This window comes from Tinamus guttatus, unplaced genomic scaffold (genome assembly GCF_059628265.1).
Source record: "Tinamus guttatus ecotype Peru unplaced genomic scaffold, ASM5962826v1 Tinamus_guttatus_pri_ptg000048l, whole genome shotgun sequence".
Taxonomy (NCBI): Eukaryota; Metazoa; Chordata; class Aves; order Tinamiformes; family Tinamidae; genus Tinamus; species Tinamus guttatus.
In genome coordinates, this window is record NW_028288582.1 from 2162361 (window position 1) to 2180278 (window position 17918).

Genomic DNA, 17918 nt, shown 5'->3' on the forward strand with positions numbered 1-17918 from the left:
ACATTCTTCAAAGAGAAGCTGGAAGAAGTAGCTATAAGGCCTCATCACAGCTGTTTTCTGTTGTAGAAGGACCAACAGCTCCAGCTATCAAGAAGCAGTGTTTCTCCAACTCATAAATCAATAGGAGGACTTCTATTGGCCCAGTTCACTTCTGTCTTTGACACCATCCCACTGACAACTTGACATCCAGTCTGTAGCTTGCAGTTATATCATCAGTGTGATCTACTAGGTTGTGGCAGACTGTGGAAGGGTTGGGTGTAGATCCCTAGTAAGGAATTCTGAGCCCAGTTGTCAGTACTGTCAGGGGCTCCCTGCGGCAGTGGGGCAGGGTCTTGGAGTGAGGGTCCATCCATTGCCCGCAAAGGGAGCAGGGCAGCCAGGGAAGCACCAGCTGTGGGCACCGAGCACCTCTGCACAGAAATGGATGGGCCCAGGCTGGGCTGGGCAGTCCCACGTGGGTCAGGGCCCAGATCAGGCCCTTGGCAAGGCAGAGGCAGGATCTTGCTAGGCCCACAAGCCCACATGCCAGCCTAACACAATTGTCCTTATCTTCATGACACTTACATTCTGTGGGGCTGGAGACCATCATCATTACAGCATTACAGGGCAGGGATTGATGGCTACAGAACGAGCTATAAAGGGGGCCTGGTCATGAAGACGATCAGAGGAGGCCCCAGGGAGATGGGCAGCGACAGTATGTATCAGATTGCTGGTAATCTGTGACTAATCAAGGAGGCAGCATGTCTGATAATAGAGTTAATTAATACCTTTTGTTCCAAAGCCAGGACAGATCAGTGACGCAGTTATGGGGTCAGGGAAAAAGAAGCAATGCAAATTTTTAGTACTTGCATTATTTATCCAGCCCATTGCGGGGAAACCCACGTAGGGAGATCCGGTGGTAATGGAGGGCAGAGTGCATTTCCTGTCTGCGGCACCACGCACTTCAACAGCACTCTTACTCTGCAAGTCCCACTCTTATTCCTTCTGCCTTCCACCATACTCACCAAACTTCCTTTTGCTACGTGTAGGGTTAGTTATCCTGCTACATCATTATGCAGTCTGTGTCCTTAGGCTGATTATAGGCTGAAATTAACTTCATGTTAATGGAAAATGCTATCAGTTGTTACGGAGTTTCCTTGCCATGTGATTGTGGTTGTGCTTCCTGTTGTGCTTAGGATTAAAACTATTTAATGAACCCCTTTTTTTACACTTTCTTATAATGATTCTCCTACAAATAAAGCTGTTACTCATAGTTGTGGTCAGAACATTCAGTCTTCAAACATGGGTCATTTTATTTTTTACCCTCTGACTTTATTACCCAGGTATTATACAACGACACCAAAGTTTTCTTCAGCAGTGATCCTTGAACTTCCTGGTTTCCTAAAAAGGATAAAGAGGAGAAAAATGAAAGAATCCTGCTGCAGCTGAGCCATCTGCTGCATCAGCTGATACCTACACTGCTGCATCCGCTGCTGCGTGGCCAGACCTCTCTGGTCACTGCTCATAATACACATGCACATGCACTACAAAACTTCAACCTCTTGAGCAACATCTCCCAGGCACCTTAGATATCACTTCCATTACTATGGAAGAAGCTGAGCAGGCTGGGGAAGCCCAGGGGCTGGGGGATCCTCTCATTGCCTAAGAAGCGATGAAGCTGTGGAGGCCTCTGCCACATCACATGGAGGGCACAGGGCTCAGACTATGGGAGGGGGCCTTGCCATCACGTTTTAAGAGGATAAATAAACCTAAGAACCTGTAGTGCAATCTCTCCTTTATTGCAGCTAATAAACCTTTATAGTTTGAAAAACATTCAGTATTTAATTAGGAAAATAAGTGCAGATCTAGTGTTGAGCAAAACAATTCAAGATGGCGACTGTGACATTCCTAGGATAACAGCTGGCAGCTGCTCAATTTCTGCAACAGCCTAAGCTGGCAACTGCAACATTCCTATGCTAAAGGGGGGCAACTGTGCAATTCCTTCAATAGAGCAAATTGTGAAGGTGGCCGCTTCCCTGGAAGGCACGTTGACAGTGTAAGCAGTGCTGAGGCATCTTTGGCAGATGGGAAGCGACTGATTGCACTTGTAGGGAAGGCAGTTTCTGCCGTGGGAAGGTCCAGCTGCAGCCAATAAACCCCAGTGGTGGGAAGTGCAGAGGGGTGAGAGCGTCTCCAGCTGAATGTAATCTTGAAGACCCATCAGCTGGGAGACATTGCATGTCTTTGCCTCCACCTCTTCTGTAATTCCACTTCTTTCCAGATGGGAGTCTTTGGGACAGGCCCTGACGCAGGGCAGCCACCGCGGCCTCCTCTGCCCCAGGCCAGGCCGCTGGTGTAATAGCCCTCACAGCCGACTAGGAGGTAACCTCCCTAAGGCCTCAGCAGGACAGTGGCCCTAGCAGCCATCCACAGTCCCATGGCCCTAGCAGTCCAAGCTGATATTTTGGTCAGCAGCTGGCACTGAAGGAGAGGGGAAACCCAGAGTGGGGCTGTGGGGAGAGGGAGGGTGAGGCGAAGCAGCCCTGAGTTTTGTGGGAGCTGACGGAGTCTATTCCCATCCTGGGAAACATGCTGAGCCACCAGCAGAGCTCCCGGTCCCAGATCTTCCAGTGCTGCTGCCCTCCCTGCCGGTGGCCCTGCCACACCACATGGTGGACAGCAGTCACCCACAGCGAGGGCGCAGGGTGTGCCTGCACTGTGGCAGGGCTGCTCGGGGCAGATGGGTCATCTTTTCCAACCACAATGATTCTATGATTCTATCTGCTGCTGGCGCCGAGACCAGAGCAGGAATATGGAGTTGCTGGAGCAATGGCCTGTAGCTGGGACTGGGGACAAGCTCGGCCGCTGCTCATGAACGTGTGGGAAGTGGCGCCTCTAATGGCACAGCAGCCTGGGGCACGGACAAGAACTGTGCCCAGAGTGACAAGGTTCCCACGTGACGGCTGATGCCAAGGGCACAGAGTGCTGGTCGCATATGCTGGGATGCAGTGTTACTTGGTAGGAAAGGGAGTTTTTGTGGTGGGAAGATATATCTGCAGCCAGCAAAACCCTTCAGTGGGTGGTACAAGGGGCCTGGATGGTCTCCCAATTAATATAATCTTTAAGACCCCTCAGCTGTGAGGGGGTTGCGATGGCTCTGCCTGTCTCAGACACACACTGTTTGCCGCTTCTGACTACGAGCAGGACGGGAACTCAGGCTTCTGCAGCACCAGAGAATGTGCAGCTCCTTTGGTGTAATCTTTATAGAGGAGCTTGTAAGTCTGTCCCAACACTCGAGGGCTCTATTTCTGCTGGTGTCCCACCTGCAATGCAGATGTGGGTGCTTGGAGCGCAGGACACCTGCAATGCCTTACTCTTACTGGCCGTGCTGGTGCTGGCTGGGGTGTTCGAGTTCTGCTTGTGGAGCATGGGAAGCAGCACATCTGCTGCAGCATGGGAAGGTCACCTGTGAGGCACATTTGCTGCTGCAAACTTGGTGTCTGGCACTCGGGAAAACGGGACAGGCCAATGTGTGCTCAATGTGTGCTCCATGAGTTCCTATCACCTCGCCAACTTGAAGAAATCTTGTGGATGGGTATCCTTGAGGTGGGATGGAGCTTTGTTCCCTGCTACTCACAGACACACTGCTCATTAAAGAAAAAGAGTTTTAAAAAGTAGTTTATTGGGTTCAGAGCCAAGGGTAATGCTCCCGTGGGGAATGGAATTTCTCAAGAACATTCAGTGGTTGCTCTCCAGGCGATGACAGGGGCCTCTGACACCTGCCTCATTGCAAGGGTGCTTTCAGTGGGATGCGGTGAGATTTCCCAGACTGTGCTAATGGTGAATTTCCAGACCTCTCTTTCAGCCATTTAAAACAGTCTCCTGACACGATCTTGCAGCTCCCTGAACTCTCGCAGTGCCTGAGCATAGGCCTCCGGCTCCTGCTGCAGGTGCTGGAAGAGATTGAGAGGGTTAGCCTTTCGGAAGTCCAGTGGCAGCAGGACCTCCTTGGGCACCCTCTCATTGCCTAGGAAGAAGTGGTGCAGCTGCTTCTCCTCCAGGCAACCCTGCAGGTAATGCAGGAATTCATCCATGCACTCCAGGAGATCCCCTCTGTGCCAGCCTGACAGAGGCGTGACTGTGAGGAGGTGCATCAGTATGGTCTTCAAGCAGTCTGTGGAAAAGCCAGTGCCCTCCAGGAGATGCGCAAAGAGCTTCAGACAAGTCAAGTGGCAGCTGTCCCGAGGGGCCTGCTTGGCCATGAGCCTGAAGAACAGCACCTCGGGCACAGCACAGCTCTCCTGCCATGTTGTGCTGCTGGACAGGCCGGCCTCTGCCTCCTGGCTGGTCAGGAAAACTCCTGAGTCATCTTCCTGCACCCCAAGCAAGATCTCAATGGACAAGGCCCTCCTGGAGACGTTCTCCAGGAGGAGCTTGCAGGAGCGCGAGGAGGGCAGCATGGTCAGGTGGCAGCGGTGTGACGCAGGCAAAAGCAGCCAGGCGTTGGTGACTACTAACTGGAGCCAGCGGGCCGTTTTCTCTACGTCCAGGTAGGAGTGGCTGCACAGGTTCTGCAGGAGACAGGGGCCCTCGTCTCTGTCCTGCTCATCTTCAGCACGGTGGAGGGAGCACTGGACGTCGCCCAGCAGCTGCTGCCTCGAGCACACGCACTCCAGCTCCACACGAACACAGCCGCATCTCGCCGGCAGCTCCCCGGCAGTGCCCAGCTCCATGTGGAAGCAGTGGCCAGTCGGTGGCTTCAGGGGCACGAGCAGGCTGTACACGGGATCCCCACGAGGGCTCCAGCCTTCAAAGGCGCTGCCCACCCCAATACATGGTTCAAGATGGAGCAGAGCAGTCCCCAGGGTGATTACATGGCAGGCATGGACCAAGTTCTCCACCAGGGCCTCTACCACTTTGCATGTACTGGCCAGGTGCACGACTGGTAACTGCATTTGCTGCATAAGAAATCTTCCAAGATCCCATTCATTGACGGGAGCTTCCTCTTCTTCGTCACTGTTGGAGGAGCTGCTGTCACTGCTGTTCTCTGACTCGTCAGAGTCGGGGTCCTCTTGGGTGACCATCCAGAGGAGTCCAAAGAGCAAAACAAAGCCTACAGCCAAGGCCCCAAAAACCCACACCTTCCACATGGTGAGGAACAGACCTTTCAGGAAAGGTTTGCTCTGAGGCTCCTGAGCGACCTTCTCTAACTCCTGCTGCAGCCGAGTCATCTCCTGACCCAGCTGCTCTTCACGCTGCTGCATCCGCTGGTGCGTGGCCAGATCAATCTGGTCACTGACCATCAATGGCTGCAGAATGATGCCCAGCACAGCCAAGAGGAGGACCGTAACCCCAGCCATGGCCTAGAGGAGGTGGGAGAGCAGGAGGTGAGCCAGGCTGGATGGGAGAGTTTAAGGAATGGAGGCAGGAGCTGCAGGCACGCAGGGATAGGATGGCAGAGGAGCGAGACAGCTTGTGAGCAGTAAGGATGGCGTTCATGAGCGCTGCCTGCTGAGCTGCATGTGCCTGGCACATGACCAACATATCTCTGGGCACCCTGGGTCACTTGGAACCCTCCTCACCTCTGTCCCCAGCCCCCAAGGCGGCCATGTCCCTCACACAACGTGCTCCTATCCCTGGTTCAGGCCTTCCTGCAGGTGCCTCTATGATGGCACCCACCCTTTGTGACCACCACCTACAAGCCCATGCAGTAGCCGCACTGTTACATTCCCTCAGCAAGTGGGTAAAAGAGCCCCAAAATCCCTTAACCGTTCTGAAAGAAAGAAGAGAGACTGGAGGGAGGTCCTCAACTTTCAAAGAGAGGTCCAATCTTTTCTGAGGCAGATGGACATACATAAGCAGGCTGTAGATGGTGTCCCCATGAGGGCTGCAGCCTTCAAAGGTTCTGCCCACCCCGAAGCATGATTCTAGCTGTAGCAGAGCAGTCCTCAAGGCGACATGGCAGGTCCAGACCAGATCATCCACTAGAACCTGTACATATTGGCCAGAGGCAGCACTGGCAACTGCATTTGCTGCATGAGAAACCTTCCCAGTTCTCATTTGTGTTGGCCACATCCTGCATTGGCCCCTAGAAATGCCTCTCCTCGGAGGAGAAGCAGCTGCACCACTTCCTCCTAGGCAATGAGAGGGTGCCCAAGGAGGTCCTGCTGCCACTGGACTTCCGAACAGCTAACCCTCTCAATCTTTTCCGGCACCTGCAGCAGGAGCCGGAGGCCTATGCTCAGGCAGTGCGAGAGTTCAGGGAGCTGCAAGATCGTGACTGAAATGGCTGAAAGAGAGGTCTGCAAATTCACCATTAGCACAGTCTGGGCAATCTCACTGCATCCCAATGAAGATGTCCTTGCAGGGAGACATCTGACAGAGCCCCGTGATCACCTTTTTGAAGAATCCCATTCCCCATGGGAGCATTACCCTATGCTGAAGGGATACCCATCCACAACATTTCCTCAAGTTGGTGAGGTGATAGGAACTCATGGAGCACAAACACGAGCACACACAGTGGCCTACCCTCAATCTCAGACACTGAGTTTTCAGCAGCAAATGCGCCACACAGGTGACCTTCCCAAGGTGCAGCAGACGTGTCGCTTCCCATGCTCCACAGGCAAAATTCGGGCACCCCAGCCAGCACCAACAACATAACTGCTGCACACCTATTGGCATTTGGGATATCTGCAACAGAAATACACCCCTTGGGTGTCAGGGCTGACTTGCAAGCTCCTGAATAATCACCACACCAAAAGAGCTCTGAAGCTAAAGAAACCCAAGCTCAGGGCCTGCTTGCAGCCAGAAGGGGCAGAACACAGCCACACTCTGTTCAAAACAGGCAAAGCCATCGCAATCCCTCCCAGCTGAGAGTCTGAACGATTGCGTTAGGCGTGAGACCATTTAGGCCCTCTGGATCTCCCCCCGCAGGGGTTTACAGGCTGCAGATGAACATTCCCACCACAGAACACATGGGGTCCCACCAGGGCCCAGCCAGCACTGAGGCCCTGCTGCCCGTGACCAGCAGCAGTCGCATGACCGCCCATGCACCAGCAGTACCATAGCATGTCCTTGGGCTGCCCTCAGCAAGTCGGCAGAAGCCCCTCAAAAGCCCTTAGCCCTTTTTAGAAGAAAGAAGAGGGACTGCCTAAATGTGATTCTGTGCCACATGCTCTAGGTATCCTGCTGGAGCAGAGGGCTTGGACTAGATGATCTCTAGAGGTCCCTTCCAACATCAACCATTCTGTGATTCTGTGATTCTGGGTGTCTGTAGAATGTCCTCAACTTCCAAAGAGAGGTTCAGTACTTGACAAGATGGGCAGACAAGCTCAGGCTGGTCGTTACTCCTGGTGCTCTGCATGCCCAGGGATCTCCCTGCAGGCTGCTGGTAAGCAGAGGAAGGAAGGGGCAGGAGAGTACCCTTTGCTTGGGGACACCTCCCCTCACCCCTCTCCTCTCAGGGCCAGTGTCCTGGTCAGCCACACGCTGCGGCTCACTGGTCACTTCCCCCTCACAGGCATTGGTAGTACCTCACAGACCTTTGTAGGCCTCTCTAGCCAAAAACACCTGCAGCGACCTTGCAATGACCTTGCACTTCTCTGAGTGGCAACAAGCACAAGTTTACATCCCCCGGGGTGAAGTGGGACGTGTGAATCTGAGTCATGGCCCCAGACTCTCCCACAGAAAAAGCCAAATGCAATCTGCATTCTGGACTGAGCAGCAGCAGTTTGTTGCTGTGGGGACAGCCCAGAGTGACAGGGTAACAACAGCTGCTGCTGGATATGAAGGCCGCCCTATACCTTTGTATGACTTGTCCTTCACAGGACTATGGGTGTGCGGATAAAGAGAAACAGGGAGTGAATCACTTCAGGAGAGGAGACTCCAACAAAACAGAATGATCTTTCAGACAACACATTCCCTTCCAGCAGCGGGGAACACAGACCTGGCAGCCAGGTCAGGAGATGACTCGGCCACAGAGCGGACTTCCTGAAAGACATATTCTTTGCCATGTGGGACGTGTGGCTGTTGGGGTCCGTGGCTGGAGGCATTGTGCTGATCTTGGGGCTCTTGTTCATAGCCCCTGAGAAAAACTTTGATGAGTCAGAGAGCAGCAGTAACAAGAGCAGGAATTTGTGGAGGAAGACCCTGTAGATGAATGAATCTGTGGTGGTATCTGGACCACCTCATGCAGTCGTGAGTGCTACACATGGCCAGTACATGGAAGGTTGTAGATGTGCCAGTGGGCGACCTGCTCTGTGCCTGTCAACTCATCACCTTGAAGATTGTTTTGCCATAGCTGGCAAAACATGGAACCATGCATTGGGGTGGGCATCACCTTCAAAGATGGGAATCCCTGGCAGGGACACTTTCTATAGCCTGCTTGTGCCCCTGAAGCTGTCAACTGGGCACTGCTACCACCTGGAGCTAGGCACTGGAGGATAACTACTCACAAGGCATGGCCATGGTCTCATGGTGCTGGCTGCACTCAGTAGTCATGATCGTCTAGCTGCTTTTGCCTCCATGACACTCCCGTGAGCTGATGGTGCTGCCCTGCTCCCGCTCCTGCCAGTTATGGTTGCCAACAGCTTTGTCCATTGAGATCCTGCTTGGCATGCATGACTGCGGTTTTACAGGAGGCAAGGCTGGCCTCACCAGCAGCACAACATGGCCGGAGAGCTGTGCTGTGCTAGAAATGCTCTTCTTCAGGCAGGCCCCTCAGGACAACTGCCACCTGACATGCCCGCAGCCCTTTGTCCATCTCCTGGAGAGCAGCAGCTTTTTCACCTCCTGCTTGTAGGCAGTACTGGTGCCCCTCCTCATAGTCACACCTCTGTCAGGCTAGCACAGAAGGGGTCTCCTGGAGAACATGAATGAATTCCTGCAGTACCTGCAGTGCGGCCTGGAGGTACCCAGAGAGGTCCCATTCCAAATGGCCAGACTGCTCAACCTCTTCCACAGCCTTAGAAGCCATAGCCAAGGTGGGTGGGCGATGTTCTGTGTGTAGTTGAAGTTTCATATCGCTCGCATAATTTGAGCTGTAATGACAGTGCTCAACAGCAGATGCAGCAACCTGAGGAGCAGCTGGAGCAGGAGATGACTCGGCGGCAGCAGTCAGAGCCTTCTCACAAACCTGCACGCTTTGCATTCCTGTGCATGGCCTGCCTGCAGCCACAGGTGGGTGGAGCAGAGACACCCTTCGGTGATCCGGGAAGTGAAGGCATGGGGACTTTACACATGAAGTGACTTCAAGATATCCTTCTCAGGGTGCTGTGCATCCTTTTCACGAGATCTGGTTGCCCAACGAAACATTATTATATCTAAACGTTCCAGTGAATTAGATTTTTTTTTTTTTAAGAAATAATGTGCCTTTGCTGTCTGCACAACATTATAAGCGTAATGCAGGCACAGGATGCTACCTGGCAGAGCAGAAGAAAAAGACCGGATATTTTGCAGAATATCTCATTTATTGTACTCCATTTTCTCTGATTTTTTTTTAACCAGAGTTCCTCCACCTATCCTTGTTTTTCCGTTAGATGAGTAAGTCATTAGTCTTCATAGTTTTCCATAGTGAGCCCTGCAGTCTGGTTTGTCAGGCTCCGGTGGGAAAGGCGGTGTCCGTGTCACTGTGCCCTTCCTTGGGAGTGGAGCAGGGTTATACGGTCCCTCACTACCTAACGGCACCTTCAGACCAGCGGCCTGGGACTGCAGAGGTTCAAATCTTTCCAGGACAGAGTTTGTACCCTGAGACAACATTAAATAGCATTAGAGCCCCTGGAGACCTGGCCTTGAGACTGGGGCAGTCAAAATAGTTATTGTTCTCTGATTGTTTTAGCTGCGGTGGCTTTGCAGGTGGGAAGCCATGTGGGAGAAGCCAGTGCTGGCATGTCCCGAGAGGTGGCAGTGCTACTCCATGCGGGCGTGGGCCCTGCCGAAAGGCAAGGAAAAGAAAAGCAAAGGGAAGGCAAAGCCTCCTCTTCCTGTACCTGATGGTACCACTGCCCTAGTGAACCCTTTTCGAGCAGATTTAGCTTGTGATGGCTGCAGATGGAAAAAAAAATCTATTTTCATGTGCTCAATTCCCTCCCCTGCAATGTGTGCAGGTAGTTAAAAGTCTGTGCGTATCTGTCAGAGCTCATTTTCCACCTTCTCTCTGATGTCTCAGTATATAATTTTCATCCTTCACACTTCCTCTTAGGATCTTAAGCTATATCTTTATTTGGGGTTGTTTTTAGAAGCAATTGTAGCACTTACAGAGCGGGAGCAAGCATGTGGGAGCAGTCTGCCTATCTCCATCTAGATATTTATCACACATCCAGAGTGGCTATATTTAGAAGCATTGTATTTATATGGTGTTTCATTTCCCCTCTCTTTATGGCAGAGGCCCCTAAATATCACAGCCTGGGACTTCCCTCCTGCCCAAGGCATGTGCCAGGACACCTTTGATACTCCCTCTATTTTAACTCACTCTGTAATTATGTTCTGACCCTGAAAGGGAAAATTGCACTGTTAATTACTCCGGGTAGGAGAATTTGTTTTAACACTAGTGCTTTCAAGGTACAGTCCAGATGTGTTCACATGTGGAAGAAAGGAACCACTCTGCTGTAAAGTGTTTGTGTGGTAGATAGAGGGTGTCTTAGGAAAGACCAAACACTCAAAGAGTGAATTCCCAGAAACTCTGGTGCAAACTCCATGGGTTCTGCTGCTGATGCTGCCTGAGAGGGACAATCCCAGTTAATCAGCAGAGCTCATACTAATTTTCTTGCTTGGTTGGCCACAAAGCTTAGATTTTTCTCAAGCATTTGGACTTAAAAAGAACTGCTCTGTTTGGAGAGAGGGATATTAGTGGACATAAAGGAAAACTGTTGTTTCCAGTGGCAGTGTTGCTCTTCCTATGATTCACGTTCCAGAAGATGCCATCCTCAAGGTCAGATCTCTCTGGCTATACTCCTCTTCGAGTGGTGTTTCCTTATCCCCACCATCCTCCAGAAATTACCCGAACTGCAGGCACAGAGGAGGTATCTCCAGTGAGATGTTTTGGTTCTGTTGTTCCTGCCCTGTGCTTCTGTCTTTTATGCCACATATGGGCTTCTTGCCACATCTTCAGAGCTTCGCAGTCCTTCGTCTCTCGGTACTTCTCACATAACCTGCCCACGCTGCCAGCCTTGGCCACCCGTACCTGTCCCCGGGTGATTGCATCATGCTGTCTGGGACACTTCCCTGAGGTCCCAGACCTCCAAATATGTTGAAACGCCTCCCTCGTGCTCAAGCAGTTGACTCAGCTGTCAGCACTAACACGAACAACTTGTTCTCTGTGTCTGCTGCCCGGGTCTCTCCAGTCTCTCCCTGTGAGCTCCTGGGGAAAAGCGACCTCCCTGTTTTGGTATCGGAGCCTTCTCTGCATGTCCCAGGACAGACTGGCTTTTATCAACGATAAGACCCCATCCAATGAAGTCTCTGCTGATTTGGCTCTCTGCCAGCTGGCAAGTCTCCTTGCATTGCCCCTGTTCTCTGCAGCGTGACCTTGTTGTGTACCAGAATCCCTCAGCATGTCCTCTAACCTGGGCACTGCTTCACACCCCAGAGAGGAGCGAAACGGGAGTGATCTTGCTGGCCATCGGCCCTGCATAATGATGCTGGTCTGGGGTGGCCCACTTGCCCCGTGCAGCAAGGAGCTTTGAGCAATACGAGGAGTCCTGCCAGGAATCAAGTCATACCTGTTCCTTTCCCTCCCAGCTGGGCAAGGCAAGCCCTGCACTTGCAGGGCCTTTAACCGAGCAGTCAGATCCTGCTCTTAACCACTGGGGCAATAGATCAGTCAAACAGAGGTCTTGTTTCACAACGTCAAGTAGGGTTAATGCATTACAAGGCTCATTGACTTGATAACATAGATGGAGGAAGGGAACAACATCCCGTCTCACTGCTCAATAAGCAAGGAGGCAAATCGTGCTGTCTGGCATAGACAGCATATAAAAGTCTCCAGGGATTCTGCTCTTCTCATTCTACTGTCTTTCCTGTGTGTATTATCATGCACTTTAATATTTTTTTTAATGATACTTTATAATGAGAGCTGCTTTCAGGTTAGAAACCCAGCCGTGAACTAGTCTCAAGCTGGAACCAGATTTGTGCATCCCGCTGCGGGTCCTGAAACATGCTAATGAATGGCTAGAGATCCTTTTGCTCTCCCCAAAACATCTTTGCCTATACTGAGTCCCCAGCCATATTAAAGCAGAGTGAGGCCGCAGTAATGGGGCAGGGGGAGAAACAGCTATTTCCAAATGCTTGGCTACCCCAAATCAAAGCTACTGTGGAACAAAGAATAGGAATTGCCCATAAATAACTGACCGGGGTTTCTTTCCTCCTCTCTATCAGCAGTTTCTTCTGTGTCCTGATCTCTTTTCTTCTGTTGCTGATGCAGATGCAAGAAAACAAGTAGAGCTGTCAATCAGACTACAAGCTGGGTCACTGCAAAGAGCAAGGGTTAATCCGTGGTTATACTGCAAAGGACAGGGCTGAGGGAAACGTGCCGGTGTTGAGCGTGGAGCATTGTACCAGGCCACGGCAGCAAAGGCGTGAAAGACCTGACGGCTGCAGCACGAAGCAGGAGTGAAGCGTACGAACACGGGTGCCTTTGGTCACCGGTGAGCCAGTCTCACTGGAGACACTAGCGGCAGCTCTCAGAGCACACTTGGACCATACCCTGGCCTCCAGATGCTATGGAGGTGGAAACACAACTGGCCGGGGTGCAGCCAGCATGACTCAAAGATCTAGCGGTGCAAGCATGATGTGGAAGCGCTGGTACCTCATGGTGATACACCGAGTTGTCCACAGACTGCTGCCTGAGGGCATTGGTGTCTCCTCAGGACTAACTTCCAGGCAAAGCATCACTCCAGAGGAGAATGCATGCTGGTGTCTCTGAGCCGTTCTGCAGGAGACCATTGAGACCAGTGGGCTGGTGATTTCTGGCTGAAGCCTTCACAGCAAGCTTGGCAAGCTGTGGCAGGGTCGGAGGCCAGATAAAGAGCAATTTTTGACCCAAACTGTATTTTGTAGTCACTTGTATTTTGCAACTTCATACAGCTTGATGTTAGAGCCTATGCAACTCCTTTATCCATGAGCTTTTCTCAGTTTGATTTCCACCCTCACCCATGGGTCAGGAGAAGAGGCTTTGGTGGGGTCCTAGGTGGTGGGGAAGCCTCACCTTAGGGGGAAGTGGGTTGATTTCTTTCTGCCAGGGCTTGAATTTCCTCCAGAAAAGGCTGTGATCCTGGGAGTCCCTATTCACATGCTTCGCCTGCTCTGAGTTAAGAGTTACAAACTGCAAGAGACATTTGGCACGCTGAAGGCAGATCACAAAAAGCATAGATCTAAAAATAGGGCAAGCGATTGAATGGATAAAGTCACACGCGGCTCTCCTAGCCACATCAATCACACAGTCTGTGTTTGCCAAGCAGATTAAAACGACATGTATACAAAACACTGGTAGGGAAAAATGGAAAATTTGCTATTTCAAAACAACATGCTTCCTGGAATCATGCATGTTTCATGTAACAATTAATGGAAACTGCTGTGCAAGTGTTACGACCCTGTATTGTTTCATTTCTTTTTACTTAGGGAGTCTGGATACTTAAGCCAGAGTGGGAAAGCCAAGGAACAGGATGTCCTAAGGAGAAAGGAATCCTACTCAGGTGAAATGGTTCGGCAGGGAACAGTGCTACTTCAGCATGCCCTCAGCAATACACAGGGTGAGGCTTCAGCAGGCTGGATGTGGAGCAAGTCAGGATATCACCAAGCAGAAAGGAAAGAGTTGGCCAAGGGAGCAGAGGTGACAAAGACAGCTCCGGTGTAAAGGGGATCTGACTCGCCAAATTCCCTTTTAATTTCCACCCTGCCATCCCGCTGCAGACCTCTGAACTGTTGGCAGGATGAATCCGGGGTAGGATATACCTCGGGTGCTGACAGCCGGCTGCTGCAGTTATGCAGATAAGCCTCCCAGATAGGCTGGGCCATGGCCTTGGGGCAGTGCTGGCAGCTAACCCGCAGGGAATATGCCACAGAGCAATCGTACCTGCATCCAGGTTAAACACAAACAGATCAGCTGCTTTGCCAGCCCCGGGCACAGGCCTGAGGCTGTGGAGACGAAATGGTGGCACCCATTAAAATCTCTTAAAAATTGCACACTGGAACAGAGGAAAGAGAGGGGCTGAGACATTGTGAGACTGGTCTGGGCAGAGCTGGGAAAGCAGAAGTCAAATGTAGGTCTGCAACAGTACAAATGCTACAGGTCTCATTGTCAAAACCTCCAAGTAATAAATGCTTGCAATTAGTAAGATTCATGGCCATGAGGATCTGATGAGTGCTGCTGATCACCTCTTCCCTGTGTGTTCTCCTTCCTAGCTTGGCTTGGGGGTCTGCAAAGGCAGGGGAGGAATTAGCTCATGTCCTTCCAGCCAGAGATGCAGGAGGCTGAGGCAGTCCTGGAGACCACATGGGAGAAGGACACTGGCCCCATACAGCACAGGTAGCCCACATTCAGCCCCTGTTCTGCGACAGCAGAGTCAGGTTTCTCTGTAATGAAGACCTTTTGCTCCATAGTATATATTTTGTAGAGTTATTCATCCTGTCATTAGTGGCGGCTTCTCCTCAGTGGTGGAACAAATGAAACACTTGGGCCTGGAGGATGTTTTTATTGGCTTGGTCCCTAATAAATAACATCCCTATCACTTCTTCTGCTTCCTCAGCAACAGGTCTGAGCTGGTCTTGCAGCACAAGATGCACATTGCTGCTGCTCTGATGTGTGCAGATAATCCCGGTTGCTGGTGTGGTGGGTTTGTCACTGCTGAGTGATTTCAGAGCTGCACAGCAGTGCCTGAGTGTTAAGATCTGGGTGAGGCTCTCGGGTTAGCTCTGCTGTGGGGTTTCCACGATCACTCAGGTTTGAATCCATCCCTCAGGTGAGAATATGGACGTTTAGAGGGCATGAATGGACCTGCTTCTAGAGGGCCGGTCTGTAGAGTGATGAGGTGGTGAAAATCTTGCAGAGTCACCCCCAACAGGTCCTCGGGTCAATTTTGTCATGAGGCTTCAATAATTACTGTTGTTCATGGCTGCTGCTGTTGGCACTGCACTGATCCCTGCACCCACTGCCACAAATGGGAAAACTCCCATCCATTCTGGGACCAGGGCAGGTTTATGGAGGCTTTTGTCCATGCTGAGACCGCACATGAGACAAAGCACCCTTTGAGTGCCCGGTGCTGTTAGCAGGAGACCTGGTGAAAATCAGGCTGCCCTGGACGTGAGCCGACCTGGGAGATACAAATGCAGAAAACTATAACCTAGGACTATATTGCATTCACAGTAGCAAAGTCTGGCCTTGCAGGTTCGTAAAATTCATAGTGATACTATGGATATTCCAGCAGTTGTTTTCACCTCAAACCCAAAATCTTAGTCAAGGAAAATTCAGGGTTTTTTTCTGCTTTCATCGTGATAGATTTTCTTATTGTGTGTTTCTAGTAGAAATTATATCTTGACACTGAAATATTTTGATTTCTCACCCTGAATCTCTTTTTTCTTCACTATTTTGCTTTGGCTCATGGGAATTGTAGACCAATTGCCTTCCCCTTCTCTGTGATGGGGGCTTCTCAGGCCAAACCTCCTTTCCCACCTTCCTCTGAGAGTCAAGCAGCTCCCATAGTGAGAAATTTATAGGACGTGTAGCCTTGCAAAAGATTCCTACCCTTCAGAAAGGACTTGAGCCCTGGAAGACAGTTCTTGTGCATCAGATGCATCATGGGGAAATGCTGTCAGATGATCTTAAATTCATTTAATACTGAAACGTGTCACATTCAATGGCACATTCTTGATTAGATCAAAGTGACTGAAATGGAATAACTTGTGTGCATTTCCCTCATGTAAACTGGAAATGTTTTATCAAAAGGAAAATGGGGGACTTTTTGGAGAGCTGCGTTTTTCTACAGAAAACCCTTTTGATGCGATGCCCCTGACCTATTCCTATTTCTCTAATTTCCCCCGCCACCTCTGTCCTCCCTGCCGTGCCAGCAGCGCAGCTGCAGACGTGCGACAGAAGTGGCTCTAAACATCCATTTTCCTGCCCAAAGCACCAGCACCTTCTCTCAGCTCTTGCTTCTTACTCTACCCTTTATAAAATGGCTAATCCCAAGCATTTGGAACTAACTCCCTGCTAACGTTAGCAGGTACATGTCCACCGGCTGCGGAGGAGACTGCCCAGCTCATCCAGCCCGGAATCGCTGCTCCGATTGCTGCGTGGTTGTCCATGCGCTCAGGAACACCAGCTTTCCTCACACATCGTTTATTCTGCAGCGGGTTGGACGCGGGACGTGCAGTATGTTCCACTGAATGCAAAGCGCAGGGTTGCGAGGCATTTAACTTTCCGTCAGACATAAATTAACTTTATTAAATCTGGGCTGTAAAAACACCAGTGGTTTTCTAACAAAACGCATCGTTCATTCCCCAGACTCCACCCTCTCAATCAGGAGCTCCGCAGAGCCAGCCCCGACTTTCTCGTTGCCTCTGTGCACAGCGGTTTTGGCTGTGCAAACACATCACTCTTCCCCGAGGCAGTGAGGTAAGAGCCCACCTCCTTCTTGCAGCTAAATTCCCACTGACAGGCAGACTTTCTGCTGCCTCCTTCGGCCCAAAGCACGCACGTGTGTTTGTGTTTTGCGACTTTGAAGAGAACATAACAGGGCTTATTTTATTAACAGCCAGTAGACTCTTCAAAGCAAGAATGTGGTGGAGAAATTAATCATTCGGCACCTCTAAAGTGAAATTTATGATGGCTCTGAAATGGTGAGAAATGAACTGAAGGCTAAATGTTTGAATCAAAAATAAAACCAGGACTTCAATAACTTTACCATCACAATGTCTGTGACGGTAAAAATGAATTGCAGGGCTGTCTAATTTTCTTCATTTAAAGTTAAAATAATGTGTTTGTCTTAAGTGTCTCAATGGCCTGGGGAAAGTACTTCCCTTTAGCAGAAAAGGTTTTGTCTGGTAATACTTTCCCAGATTACTGAAAAGTTTTCTTTCCCACTCTCCCTATTTTTTTTTTTGGTCTAAAAATCTAAATGAATTTCCTCCAAGGAAATGCCTACTTTTGTGCTTAACAGGGAAAGAAGGCCATTGTCCAGGGAAAACGGCTCCGGTGGGAATGTGAGCGCAGGGACAGGGCATTAGCATTTGCTGAGTTGAGTTACAAGTGGCATGGAGTTTCACCTAAGGGATTACATTTATAGACTTTCAGTGGCTTTCAGTGGAAATTTTTCCACAGTTCCTGCTAGCGAGCAATTTGCAGGCAGTAAAATGTGGCCGACTCGAGATGCAGATTGAAGGCTGAACTGTTGAATAACTCTAGCTGCTCTGACCAAGGTTTTTGGGAAGAGCACAAAACGCTCCACAGCTCCTTGCTTGTAGCCCCTCAGACATGGAGCAGCCTGCATCTCCTCAGGATCTTTCACCATCCCAGTCCTTTCGGGACTCATGCAGTCCCATCTCTGAGCAGATGCTGCAAGAAGCCACAGTGCTGTCCCCAGGGGTACCCCTGGAGTGTCAGTCCCACCACCAGAGCTGCTCGTGGTGGGGAATGAACCTGTGGTGAAGCTGCATGTGTCCTTTTTCAGACAGTTTGTGTCTGGGTCACACAGTTGTGTGGTGGGTCAGGTGCAGCATCTTCTCCTCCTCATTCATAACTGCTCCAAAGCAGAGTGTATGGTAAAATGGGAAGAGATGGTTCGCCTGGGACATGTGAGCAACAACCCCATCTGCCCTGCTCCAGGCCAAACTCCACAAATGCTCAGGACCACGGCCCAAGCTGGGGTCCTGCAGAATGCATGATGCCCCCTTCTCCATGCTCCAAGGACACCATTAGGACCTCTGAAGAGTGGTCCAGCAGGGAGGCA

The 17918-nt window shown here is 50.8% G+C and overlaps 1 protein-coding gene across 1 annotated transcript; it reads right to left on the reverse strand.

Annotated features, from left to right (window-relative positions):
- Positions 1–3848: 3848 nt before the first annotated feature.
- LOC104580612 (inositol 1,4,5-trisphosphate receptor-interacting protein-like 1) lies at positions 3849–5351 on the reverse strand. The gene has a single exon (XM_010228120.2). The coding sequence runs from the start codon at positions 5337–5339 to the stop codon at positions 3849–3851; it is 1491 nt and encodes a 496-aa protein (XP_010226422.2). The 5' UTR covers positions 5340–5351.
- Positions 5352–17918: the final 12567 nt, after the last annotated feature.

Bases quoted from the DNA above. Each gene is read 5' to 3' on its own strand.
- LOC104580612 (XM_010228120.2), bottom strand. From the start codon at position 5,339: ATGGCTGGGGTTACGGTCCTCCTCTTGGCTGTGCTGGGCATCATTCTG.